The sequence below is a fragment of the Sarcophilus harrisii genome, chromosome 4 (genome assembly GCF_902635505.1).
Source record: "Sarcophilus harrisii chromosome 4, mSarHar1.11, whole genome shotgun sequence".
NCBI classification, from domain to species: Eukaryota; Metazoa; Chordata; class Mammalia; order Dasyuromorphia; family Dasyuridae; genus Sarcophilus; species Sarcophilus harrisii.
This window is the reverse complement of record NC_045429.1, coordinates 111,359,111-111,373,026: the sequence shown is the minus strand read 5'-3', so window position 1 is coordinate 111,373,026 and position 13,916 is coordinate 111,359,111. Positions and strand designations below refer to the sequence as shown.

General features: G+C 34.0%; 1 protein-coding gene across 1 annotated transcript in view; it reads right to left on the bottom strand.

Annotated features, from left to right (window-relative positions):
- Positions 1-13,916, bottom strand: part of KCTD3 (potassium channel tetramerization domain containing 3) — a 71,955-nt gene that overhangs the window by 47,202 nt on the left and 10,837 nt on the right. The window contains exon 3 of the mRNA XM_003767692.4: positions 12,725-12,770. Within this exon, the coding sequence (XP_003767740.2) occupies positions 12,725-12,770 (46 nt within the window). The remainder of the gene's footprint in view (positions 1-12,724; positions 12,771-13,916) is intronic.

Sequence of the window (13,916 nt, the reverse complement as noted above, 5' to 3'; positions counted from 1 at the left end):
CCCAGCAATTTTGTTAAATTTTGAGGTTTTATTCCAAAAGTTGGGGTCTTTGGGTTTGTCAAACACTAGAATACCATAGTCATTGAATATTTTGTCCTGTGAACCTAACCTATTCCACTGATCAACTTCTCTTATTTCTTAACCAGTACCAAATGGCTTTGATGAACACGATTTTATAATATAGTTTTAGATCTAACACCATTAGGCCAACTTCACTTGCATTTTTTTTTCATTAATTCCCTTGGAAATCTTGACCTATTCTTCCAAAGGAACTTTAAAGTTATTATTTTTTCTGGATTTGTAAAATAATAGAAATAAAGTTTGATTGTTATGGCACTAAATAGGTAGATTAATTTAGGTAGTATTGTCATTTTTATTATATTCACTTGGTCTACCCATGAGCACTTGATATTTTCCCAACTGATTAGATCTGACTTTATTTGTATATAAAGTGTTTTGTAGTTGTGTTCATATGGTTCCAGGTTTTCCCTTGGCAGATAGATGACCAAATAGTTTATACTATCTATAGTTATTGTGAATGGAATCTGTTTTTGTATCTCTTGCTGCTGGACTCTTGGTAATATATAAAAATGCTGATGATTTATGTGAATTTATTTTGTATCCTCCAACTCTGCTAAAGTTGTGAGTTGTTTCTAATAGTTTTTTAGTTGATTCTCTGGGGTTCTCTAAGTATATCATCATATCATCTCCAAAGAGTGATAATTCGATTTCCTCATTACTTACTCTAATTTCTTTAATCTCTTTTTCTACTCTTATTGCCAAAGCTAACATTTCTAATACAATATTGAATAGTAATGGTAATAGTGGACAACCTTGTTTCACCCCTTATCTTATTGGGAATGGTTCTAATTTGTTCCCATTACATATGATGGTTTTAAATAGAAGCTACTAATCATTTTAAGAAAAAATGCATTTCTTCCTATATTCTCTAATGTTTTTAATAGGAATAGATGTTGGATTTTATCAAATGCTTTTTTCTGCATCTATTAAGATAAACATATGAATTTTTTGTTTGGTTACTGATATAGTCAATTTTGCTAATAGTTTTCCCTAATATTGAACCAGCTCTGCATTCCTGGTATAAATCCTACTTGGTCATGGTGTAGTATTCTGGGGAATGAGTTTCTGGAATTTCTTTGCTCATATTTTATTTAAGATTTTTGTATCAATATTCATCAGGGAAATAGGCTTATAATTCCCTAATTTTCTAAAATTCTACTTACCTCCTTAACTTCTTTTTATTTATTTTGTGGTTCGATTTATCTAGTTTTGAGAAAGCAAGGTTAAGATTCCCCATTAGTATAGTTTTGCTGTCTATTTATTCTTGCAGCTCTCTTAAACTTCTCCTCTAGGAACTTGGATGCTATACCACTAGGTGCATATTATGTAAAGTACTGATATTGCTCTATCATCTATGGTACTTTTTAACAAGATATAGTTTCCTTATCTCTTTTAATTAGACCTATTTTTGCTTTTGTTTGATCTGAAATCAGGATCACTATTCCTGCTTTTGTTACTTCACTTGAAGCATAATAGATTCTGCTCCAGCCTTTTACTTTTACCCTGTATCATTTTGCTTTAAATGTGCTTCTTGTAAACAACATACTGTAGGATTTTGGCTTTTAATCCAGTCTGCTATCTGCTTCCATTTTATGGGAGAGTTCATCCCATTCACATTCACAGTTTAAAAGACTAATTCTGTATTTCCTGCCATCTTATTTACCCAGTTATGCTTTTCTCTTTCCTTTCTCCCTTTCCCACCTCCCCAGTATTTTGCTTCTAACAACCACCTCCCTCAAACAGATCTTCCCCTTAACAGTCCCTTTCCCCTTTCCTTTTCCCTCCCACTTCCCTATCAGGTAAGATAAGTTTCTCTGTGAAACCAAATATGTCTGATAGTCTCTCTTTGAGCCAAATCTGATGAGTAAGATTCACACAATGTTCGTCCTCTCCTTTATTTCCCTCAATTACAAAAGGTTTTTGCCTCTTCAAGAGATGTAATTTCCCTCATTTTACCTCTCCTTTCCTCTTTTTCCAGTACAATCCCCTTTCTACATTTATTTTTTTTTCATAATATCACAATAAAATCAAATTATACTTGCACTCTCTAAGCATATCCATAAGAGATATAGTTATCAAGAGTTCTTTCCTTTTTACCTTTTTATGCTTCTCTTAAGTTTTATCATTTGGAGATCAATTTTTTTTTTTATTATAACTTTATCGACAGAACCCATGCCTGGGTAATTTTTTTTACAACATTATCCCTTGCACTCACTTCTATTCTGACTTTTCCCCTCCCTCCCTTCACCCCCTCTCCCAGATGGCAAACAGTCTTATACATGTTGAATATGTCACCGTATAGCCTAGATACAATATATGTGTCCATAACCAAACAGTTCTCTTGTTGCACAGGAAGAATTGGATTCAGAAAGTAAAAAATAACCTGGGAAGAAAAAAAAAATGCAAACTGTTTATACTCATTTCCCAGTGTTCTTTCTTTGGGTATAGCTGCTTCTGTCCATCCTTGATCAATTGAAACTGAGTTAGATCTTTTTGTTGAAAAAATCCACTTCCATCAGAATACATCGCCATACAGTATCGTTGTTGAGGTATATAATGGAGATCAATTCTTTTTGTTCAGCTCTGGCCTTTTCATCAGAAATAAATGAAATTCACCTGTATCATTGAATGTTCATCTTCTTCCCTGAAAGATAATGCTCAATTTAGCTGGATAATTGATTCTTGGCTGTAATCCAAGTTCTTTTGCCGTTCAGAATATCAGATTCCAAGCTCTTCAATCCTTTTAAGGTGGAAACTGCTAGTTCCTGGGTAATCCTGATTGTGGCTCCTCGGTATTGAATTTATTTATTTCTGGATGCTTGCAATATTTTTTCCTTGATCTGATAATTCTAAAATTTAGCTATGATATTTTTTGGAGTTTTCATTTTGGAGTTTCAGGAGGTGATTGGTGAAGTCTTTCAATGGCCATCTTACTTTCTGGTTCTAGGACATCAGGGAAGTTTTCCTTGATGATGTGTAGGCTGTTTTTTTTCATCATGGTTTTCAGGAAGTCCAATGATCCTTAGATTGTCTCTCCTTTATCTACTTTTAGGTCAGTTGTTTGCCTAATGAGCTATTTTATATTTTCTTTTTTTTTTTTTTTTCATTTTTTTGACTGATTCGTGGTGTCTTATTGAATCATTCATTTCCATTTGTTCAATTATAATTTTTAGTGAATTTTTTTTTCAGTTATCTTTTGTAGTTCTTTTTGTATTTGACCAATTGAATTCTTAAATGAGTTGTTTTGTATACTGCATTTTTTTTTTCCATTTCACAAATTCCGTTTTTCATATCTATTTTGTAAGGAGTTATGTGCTTTTTCCATTTCATCAAATCTATTTTGTAAGAAGTTTTCTTCAGATAATTCCTGGTTTTCCTTTTCCATACCCTCTTGCAAAGATCTCATTTCCTTTCCCCATTTTCTTTTAGCTCTCTTTTAAGATCCTTTTTGAATTCTTCCAAGAGAGCCTTGTGAAATGGAGACCAACTCACATCACTCTTTGGGGTTTCATCTGGACCTGGTTTGCCTTTAGGAATCTCAAGGTTTGAAGTCTGTTGTTCTCTCTCTCCATAAAAGCTGTCTGTGGTCACCGTTCTTTTTGCTTTTTTTTTTTTTTTTAAAGGTTGAGGTCTGCTCTTAAGGCAAAGGGGTTACAGTCACTTGAGTTTGCCCTGAAGCCAATGTTTCTGACTGACTTCTGGTGGTGGGTAATCACAGCCAGATTCAGCATTCTTCTGGGGCTCAGTGGCTTAAAATTTGCATTTTGCAAATGTTTGTGGCCGCCCTGTTTGTAGTGGATAGAAACTGGGAAAATGAATGGATGCCCATCAATTGGAGAATGGTTGGGTAAATTGTGTTATATGAATGGTATGGAATATTATTGTTCTGTAAGAAATGACCAGCAGGATGAATACAGAGAGGCTTGGAGAGACTTACATGAACTGATGCTAAATGAAATGAGCAGAACCAGGAGATCATTATATGCCTCAACAACAATCTAGGATATACCGTGACCTATTTAACACATATAGGACTGCTTGCCATCTGGGGGAGGGGTTGGAGGGAGGGAGGGGAAAAATCGGAACAGAAGTAAGTGCAAGGGATAATGTTGTAAAAAATTACCCTGGCATGGGTTCTGTCAATAAAAAGTTAATAATAAAAAAAATTGCATTTTGAATTTGCTTTTGGGTATCTTACAGCCAATCTGCTAAACCACTGATTTACAACTAGGACAGAGTAGCCTTAGAGCTTCACAATAGATTCCTCAGTATGCAGATGCTGCAACGCTCTGGCTCCACACACCAGCTCCTTGTGCTGCAGTCTGGGTTTGACAATCTTTCCCCCCTGCCTGATTGAAACAGACTGTTCCTAAAGTTTTTCTAGAATATTGTCTTCTGGAAATTTGTTTTACTTCAAATATTTGTGGGTTCTGTCCCTCCAAAACCAGTTTAGAGGCTTAATTTGCTGCTAATTTGAGGGAAGTTCAGAGGAGGTCACATAAAGCCCATCTACTCTCCACCATCTATCTTCCTTAGTTCAGATCTGATTTTTCTTGTGTAGCATGACAGATGTGGAAATATGTTTAAAAGAACTGCACATGTTTAGCTTATATTGGATTACTTGCTATCTGAGAGGAGGGGGAATGGGAGGAAGGGAGGGAGAAAAATTTGGAATATAAGGTTTTGCAAGGATGAATGATGAAAACCATTTTTGCATGTATTTTGAAAATAAAAAGCTATTGTTAAAAATTAAAATAAAAAATATTAAAGCACATACAATAGCCCATAAACAATACCAAGTTGCAATTCTAAGGCAGAAGGAAGCACTTATAGTTGGTCATAAGACAGCAGGGGCTCTACTCAGTTTCAAAGCAGAGGAAGTGTTATGGGCCAGAACTCTGAACTTGAAACAAGGATTCTTACAAGGTGTTAAGTCAGTGGAATTGATAAATACAATGGTTATCTAGTTTAGCATAGTGCTTAATAGTTTTCTAATTCAGTACATGTATTTAGTGCTTAATAGAGTTCTACAAGATTCACACCTATGATAATGTAATCATAAGAAATCATATAAGCCAGAACAAATTCAGCCAGAGTTAGAGCCAGAGAAGACAAGAGGACTGGAGGCAGGAGCTCAAGCTCTAGGAACCAAGGAGAGCCAGATTCATTTATCCCATCTTGCACCACCTTGGTGACAAGGCTCTCCTCCTTCATTTCTCCACTGAAACCAAGACTCCGGGAGGCCTCTAAGAAAGCTAGCCTGAGCCCTAAGCAAGGAAACTAGATTGTGAAGGAGATAATAAAAGATTTGGACTTTAACACCTGGCTATTCTTGTGGTGATTATTCTACTGAAACAGGCTGCCCCAGAGATTTCCAGAAAAACCAACAAAGAACATTACAAGGAACATTGGCTGTTTAAATGGGAAATAAACCACCCAACATACACACATCTGGCAAAACCTTAAGTTCAAACAACCAAATAATGAAGCAAAATTAAGCAAATGGAAAAGGAGATACAAAAGCTCACTTAAGAAAATAATTCCTTAATAACTAGAATTGGACAAGTAGAAGATAATGACTCCATGAGACAGCAAGAAAAAATAAAGATTAAAGAATGAAAAAGTACAAGAAAATGTGAAACATCTCATGAGAAAAATAACTGATCTGGAAATGGTGAAAAATGATGGCCTAATCACAAATCCAGGGTCAGGAGGGGCTTTAGTACTTGTGGCTACAGGGAGCAGGGGCCCTTCCTAGGTAAAGATCAGGGAGCAGAGCAAGAATACAGTAACCAACACCCTTCCCCAAATAACAGCACCTTAGAAACACCAAAAATTTGCAGACCCTTAGAACTAGCTCTGAAAATAGCAGCCCCTAAAAAGCCTGAAGCTTGGGAAAGTACTTCTCTCCACACCTGAAGCACAGTCCAATTTTCACATAAACTTCAAAGTCAAAAAATAAACTAGAAAAAAATGAGAAAACCAAAAAAACCCTTTACCTTTAAAAGCTACTCCAAAATACAAATTCAGAAGACAATAATGTTGTTTGTAAGAAATAACATGAAAGTTGAATCAGGTTAAGAAGAATTTCACATTTGAAATAGAAGAGTTTAGATTTAATCCTGACAATAAAAAGGAACCACTGGAATTGAATGACTTAAGTATACCAAGTTATACTTGCACTTGAGGAAAATCATTTGGTTTATGGTATAGTACATAGACTAGAATGGGAAAAACTTGAGACAAAAGGCCAATTAAGAGATTATTTATAGTAGTATAGGTGAAAGGGGATGATGGCCTGAATTTAGGTTGGAGGCTGTTTAGATAGAGAGATGGGAACAGATGGGAAGATGTTAAGGAATTAGAAATGATAAGATCTGGCAACAAATAGAATAAGTAGCATTAAAAGAGTCAATAATAACAGCAGAATTGTGAAACCTGGCCAATAGTCAACAAACATCTAAATGTTTACCATGTATCAGGCACTATATTAAGCCCTGGTAGAACAAATAAAACAAAAGAAAATACAGTTCTTTCCCTCATAGAGTTTCTAATAAGAATAGACAACACATACAATGAAATTGAAAAGAATGGGAAGATAAAATAAAGAAAGTTGAATAAAGCCAACAAAGGAATAAAAATATGGCTGGCCTATCATCCCACTTAAGTGAAATTTCTAATAGGAACAACCCAAACAGGAGAAGCTGTAAAGGTAGAAGGTGTGAATTCCAGGGCTGAAGTAAACTTCCAGAATTAAGACATTTCTGGGAACATGGTACAGGCAATCTAGAGTTCAGCCTAGGAAAAAACCTACTGTAAAGAAATAAGGTTAGAAGAGAGAGCTTCCTTTTATTCCTAGTTCCTATTGAGAAAGTATCTAATAATAAATGAAAATTAGGTTGACTGCATTTTGCGTGTAGGGTATTTTAAAATCAGCCAGAGTCAGGATAAACAAAAGGCCTTGATCTTTATTCTTTGTGGAGGTGAAGGGGAATCCGGATAAGAAGTGAGAGCAGTCCCACACAAATCCTGCCAACAGTGCGCCTCTGGCTCTCACACTCCACCCACCAAATCCTCCACCCAATCTCCTATACATCAAACTTGCATAGAGAATGGGCGGGGCCATTCTTTCTCCAAGCATATATTAATAGAGTATTGTCCAATTGGTAATTAGCCATAAGTGCTTGGACCAGACCTCAGTGCATCTGCTACAGCATTACAGAAAGTGCTGTATTTTCAGAGCTGGCATTTATAAGGTGAAAAGACAGCCTCTCAAGACTTATTAAAAACTAAGACTAACATCTGTGCTAAGTGTGGAAGATAAAAAGAAAAATAAAATACTCCTGCCTTCAGGGAGGTTATGACCTAATAGGGGAAGACAAAAAAGATAAATCCAAACTCTTCTTTTGATCTTTGAAATGGGGGGGAAGGCTACTAGGGAGTAGAAACTCATTACAATTAAGAAGGGATAGTAAGAGAAAAAAGCCAGTTACCCTTGATAAATTGAAATTATGTTAAGGTTAGACATCCCAGGGAACTAAATGAACTGACAAGTAATAAATAAACCAACCGACTAATTCATATTCTTGAATTGTGAAAGATCATGAAAAAATAGAAAAGATGTTATAAAACTAGAGAATGGTAAAAGTCCTGATATTCCCAAAATAAAATAATGGACTTTGCAAATTGTAGGCTCAATGAACATAAGTTCAATTTCTGGAAAATTTCTAAAACTAAAAACATAATTACTGCATTTTAAATATTATTCATTTCCAGATATATTCCTTCCTTTTACCCAGAAAATCTTTCTTTTTTTATCAAAACCTAAGAGGGGGGAACTGGTTCAGTCAAACTAACCAATACATAAATCAGCACATGCAATATTGCACATGCAATCTCTTCACTTGTACAGTGAAGGGAAAGAAATATATTTATTTACTCACCTTTTCTCCAGGTCCAAGCATGGGCATTATATTTTATATTGTTCCATTTTACTGTTCACATCTTTTGTAATATTGTACTCATTATGTATGTTTTCCCCTAGATTTGTTGTCTTTTCATTCTTTGATTTCCTCATATTTATCATTTCTGATTCATTCCAATTTCAGTCTATATTCTACAAAGCAAGTTCTATATTCTTTTAGGGTTGACTTTTGAACATTAAGACCAAGAAATCTTGATTACAAGAATTGGTCAAACCAGACTAAGCAAATTAACTTTTTTTTTTTTTATTTACTAGTTTACTAGACTGGCGAATCTAGAGAATACTGTAGATATATGGAGGACTTTAACAAACATATTTTACAATTTTTTTTTACAAACAATTTTAACAAACATATGGGAAAATCTTTATTGCTATTACTACAGAAAAGATGAATCCAGAGTTGTCATTAATGATTTGGTGTCATCTAGAAGTATGTTTATCTAGTAAACTGCTTCAAGAATCTGTGCTTAGTCTTTTGCAGGATAATATTTTTTATCAACTATATGTTTAAAGACATAGATTACATAATAATTAAATTTACAGATGACAGAATTATAATTGATCCAATGGATAATATAATTAAGACCCAAACGACTCATGAAAGAATAGAATAATTGGTCAAATCTAGCAAGATAAAAAGTTAATGGGGTTTATCAAACACTAGATTATTATAGTCATTGATTATTGTGTCGTGTATCTAACCTATCCACTGATCTTCCATTATTTCTTAGTCAGTACTATATATTTATAGTTTTGATGAGTGTTGCTTTATAATAGCGTTTTAAGTCTCATACAGCTAGGTCACCATCCTTTGTATAAATATATATATATTTAATTAATCCCTTTGAAATTCTTCTCTTGTTCTTCTAGATGGATTTTTTTTTAGCTCTATAAATAGTTGGCAGTTTGATTGGTAGGACACTGAAAAAACCATCTAATTTAGGTAAAATTGTCATTTTTATTACATTAGCTCATCCTTCCCCTGAGCAATTTTTATTTTTCCAGCTGTTTAGAGCTGCCTTTATTTGTGTGAAAAGTATTTTGTAATTGTATACCATTTGCATAAGCCCTAAATAAAATTCCAGTTTCTGGATAAGAACTATTTCACAAAAATTGCTGGAAAAATTGGAAAATAATATGTCAGAAACTCAGCAAAAATGTACATCTCATATTCCATACTAAAATAAGGTCAAAGTGGGTACATGATTTCAGTATAAAGGGTAGTATTATAAGCAAATAAGGAGAGCAGGGGATAATTTACCTATAAGATCTTTGGAGAAGAGAAAAATTTATGGCCAAAGAATTAGAGAACATTATGAAATGCAAAATGGAAAATTTTGATAACATTAAATTAAAAAGGGTTTGTACAAACAAAAATAATATAGTCAAGATTAGAAAGGAATCAGGAAGCTGGAGCAAATTTTACAGCTAATGTTTCTGATAAAGGCTTCATTTCTATAATATTTAAAGAACTGAGTCAAATTTGTAAGAATACAAATGACTTTCCAATTAATGTGGTCTAAGAATACAGATCATTTTCAGATGAAGAAATTAAAGCCATTTATAGTCATGAAAAAAAAATGCTCTAAATCACTATTGATAGAGAAATGCAAATTAAAACATGTCTGAGGTACTCACACTTATGTCACAATATGACAGGAAAAGACAATAATAAATGTTGAAGGAGATGTGGGAAATAGACACTAATGCATTATTGGTGGAGTTGTGAACTGATCCACTCATGCTGGAGAGCAATCTGGAACTAGGTTCAAAGGGCTATAAAAACTGTGCATACCCTTTGACCCAGCAGTGCCACTACTGGATCTGTATCCCAAGGAAACCATAAAGAAGGAAAAAAAGACCCACATGTGTGAAAAAATTGTTGCAGCTCTTTTTGTGGTAACAAAGAATTGGAAAATAAGTAGATATTCATCTTGGGGAATTACTAAATTAGGGAATTGGTTGAATGAGCTGTGGTATATGAAGATGATGGGATATTATTTTCTATAAAAAATGATGAACAAGCTGATTTTAGAAAAGGCTGGAAAGATTTACATGAGCTGAGCAAAACAAGAGATCCAGGAATACATTGTATATAATTACAGCAAGAATGTGCAAAGATCAGTTTTGAAATACTTAGTTCTATTTCTAGTCATATGAAAAGATGCTCCAAGTCATTATTAATCAGAGAAATGCAAATTAAGACAACTCTAAGATACCACTACACACCTGTCAGATTGGCTAAGATGACAGGAAAAAACAATGATGATTGTTGGAGGGGATGCGGGAAAACTGGGACATTGATGCATTGTTGGTGGAGTTGTGAACGAATCCAACCATTTTGGAGAGTAGTTTGGAACTATGCTCAAAAAGTTATCAAACTGTGCATACCCTTTGATCCAGCAGTGTTACTACTGGGATTATATCCCAAAGAGATTATAAAGAAGGGAAAGGGACCTGTATGTGCACGAATGTTTGTGGCAGCCCTTTTTGTAGTGGCTAGAAACTGGAAACTGAATGGATGTCCATCAGTTGGAGAATGGCTGAATAAATTGTGGTATATGAATATTATGGAATATTATTGTTCTGTAAGAAATGACCAACAGGATGATTTCAGAAAGGCCTGGAGAGACTTACACGAACTGATGCTGAGTGAAATGAGCAGGACCAGGAGATCATTATATACTTCAACAACAATACTATATGATGACCAGTTCTGATGGACCTGGTCATCCTCAGCAAGGAGATCAACCAAATCATCTCCAATGGAGCAGTAATGAATTGAACCAGCTACACCCAGCCAAAGAACTCTGGGTGATGACTAAAAACCATTACATTGAACTCCCAATCCCTATATTTATGCCCACCTGCATTTTTGATTTCCTTCACAAGCTAATTGTACACTATTTCAGAGTCTGATTCTTTTTGTACAGCAAAATAACGGTTTGGTCATGTATACTTACTGTGTATCTAATTTATATTTTAATATATTAAACCATCTACTGGTCATCCTGCCATCTGGGGGTGGGGGGTAAGAGGTGAAAAATTGGAACAAGAGGTTTGGCAATTGTTAATGCTGTAAAGTTACCCATGCATATAACCTGTAAATAAAAGGCTATTAAATAAAAAAAAAAAAAAAAAAAAAAAGAAGAAATACTTAGTTCTTCTCAGTGGTTCAGTGATCCAAAACAATCCCAAAAGACTTTGGACAAAAAAAATGCCATCTGCATCAAGAAAAAGAACTGTGGAGATGTATGTAATCAACATTATGTAAACTAATGTAATGTAAATCAACACATGCTATGTTCACTTCTTTTTTCCATTTTTTTCCTCCCATGGATTTTCCCCTTTGTTATGATTTTTCTCTCCCAATATGATTTAGAAAGCAACCTGTATTAAAATAATTAATTTAAAATTTAAAAAAAAAAATTAAGGGGGACAAATCCAAAGCCTTACACTGAAGTTCAGAAAGTCAACTTTGCAAGTACAGGGAGGGAAAGATTCAGCCAAAGTAGTCTTCATTAAATTGTGAACTCAACGAGTCAGCAATGCAATAGAGCAGTCAAAAAAAGCTAATAAATATAAAAATTTCAGGAGAAAAGTAATTTTTCTAAGCTCTTTCCTGGTCAGATTATACCTAAAATACCGCATTCAGGTCTGGGAAACATTAGGAAGAACATTGATAAGTTGGAAAATATTACAGGAAAGGTAAGAAAATGTGATGGACTTCACAATCAAGACATAAAAAAGACTGGCTAGAGCAATAATCTTGAACAAAAAATATTTAGAGAAGACAGAAAAACTGTCCCAATTTGTTTGAAGGCCTGTCACACTGAAAAAGAAAGTTGTTCTACTTGCTCCAGAGGATAAAACGATGAACATGGCAAAAAGTTGCAGAAGGGCAGATTTCAGCTCAATATAAAAAGGCAGGTCCTAAACAGGCTGCAAAACATTACAAAGAATTACACCATGGAGAGGATGAAGAGGGAGAACTATAAAAGATATTACCAAAGATATGGTTGACAGGAAAAAAAAATGAGCCAATAATATATACACATCAAGGGATAATTGAAGAAAACCTCCCTTGATAAATACACAACATAAAGTTAACCAAAAGAAAGTCTCCAAAGCATGGATAGGGCCAAGAGACAATGTACTGAAGAAATATCAATCACAAAGGCATCAAGAATTTGCAAAGCCAGATAGATGAGATCACAGATTCACTGTAACAATGGAGTTTAAAGAAAAGCTAGCCTAATAATTTTGAGTTAGACCTGTGATTTCACTGGTATGTGGAATCCATGCTTTTAAAAGACTAATAATATTCTAAAAATGGCATCAATTGAACATACCAAGTGAAGTATCATAGAATAATTATATATAATTGTTCTCATACATAACTCAATATAACAAATAGCATAATTACAACTATAAAATAGATTTTGGCAACTAAATTTTAATACTCCTGGGCCAAAAGCTGAAGTTTCTCATGAAATTCAAAATATATCAAAATCTTGGGGACAAGGGGAAATTAAGTATTTACATTCCACTTGTGATTATTAATTTTTTTTTAGTTTTAGGAATGTATAAGTAGTCTGTACAAAAACAAGTTCAGATTTGGAAATGTAGATTATGCTTGATTAAAAGTATTATACTTACAGCACCAGTTTCATCTCGAAGGGTTGAAATTCTGCCACTCAGTAAACTAGAAAGTATAAACATTAAGCTGTAGTTACATCTACAACTATGAATAATATCTCAATTTAAAAATGTATGAGTACTCCCCCCCCCCCCCCCCCCCCCCCCCCCCCCCCCCCCCCCCACACACACACAGTGTTTCAAAGGTTTTTAGGCCAATTTTAAGGTATTAAAATTTGAAAAACTCAAAAATGCACTAAAAAACTCTAGAACATGTTGGATATGCTAAGTTTGTTATTATATAAAACCAATTCAGATACTTTATAGAGTATCTGAATAAGGTCATTCTAATCAAGAATTCAAGGCCATGATTAATTCCAGATTTCCAAATGCATTTCACTCTATGAATAAAACTTACGGCCCTGTATTATGGAGGTATTTGACTTCCCACCTTGAAATGAAAATATTTTTAAACAATATTTTATTACCAAAGCCCCATATAAGGAGTGGGCCTAAATAGCCAAGTGGTCAATAAAGTTATTTTAAGTAGTTAGAAAACTGGTTCAAACTAATGACAACACATTAAACAGATCTTTCCTATTTTTTTTCTCTTTTTTTCTTTCTTTCATTTTTTTTTTTTTTTGCTAAGGCAATTGGGGTTAAGTGACTTGCCCAGGGTCACACAGCTAGGAAGTATTAAGTGTCTGAAGCCAAATTTGAACTCAAGTTCTCCTGACTTCAGGGTTGGCCCTCCATCCACTGCACCACCTAGCTACCCCTATCATGATAGTTCTACGAGACATATATTGCCACTTTCAAAACGTCATTTCTCAATATATAAACAAATATTTTGAAGAATTTCAAAATTGAAACAGTGAAAACAGTTTTCAAAAGTGAAACAGTGATCTTACAAGCCACTTAAAAGTGACAAATGATTTTCAGACAAGTAACTTAAAATTGTCTTACTTTACTTATTTATAAAATGAGTAGGTTAATCTAAATGATACTCATACACTTTGCTTATATTTGGGAGGCTCAGTGATTTATTAAAATATTAACATGTGTCAATATTTTACAAGTTTTACAAGTGAAATTCTAAGAAATAAACATAAATGAGCCAAAGCCTGTATTCAGAATATAGTCTATATTCAAAGCAATTAACATTTTTTTTTTTAATATAAATCTAAGTGGGGAGGGAGGGAAAAAATTTTTC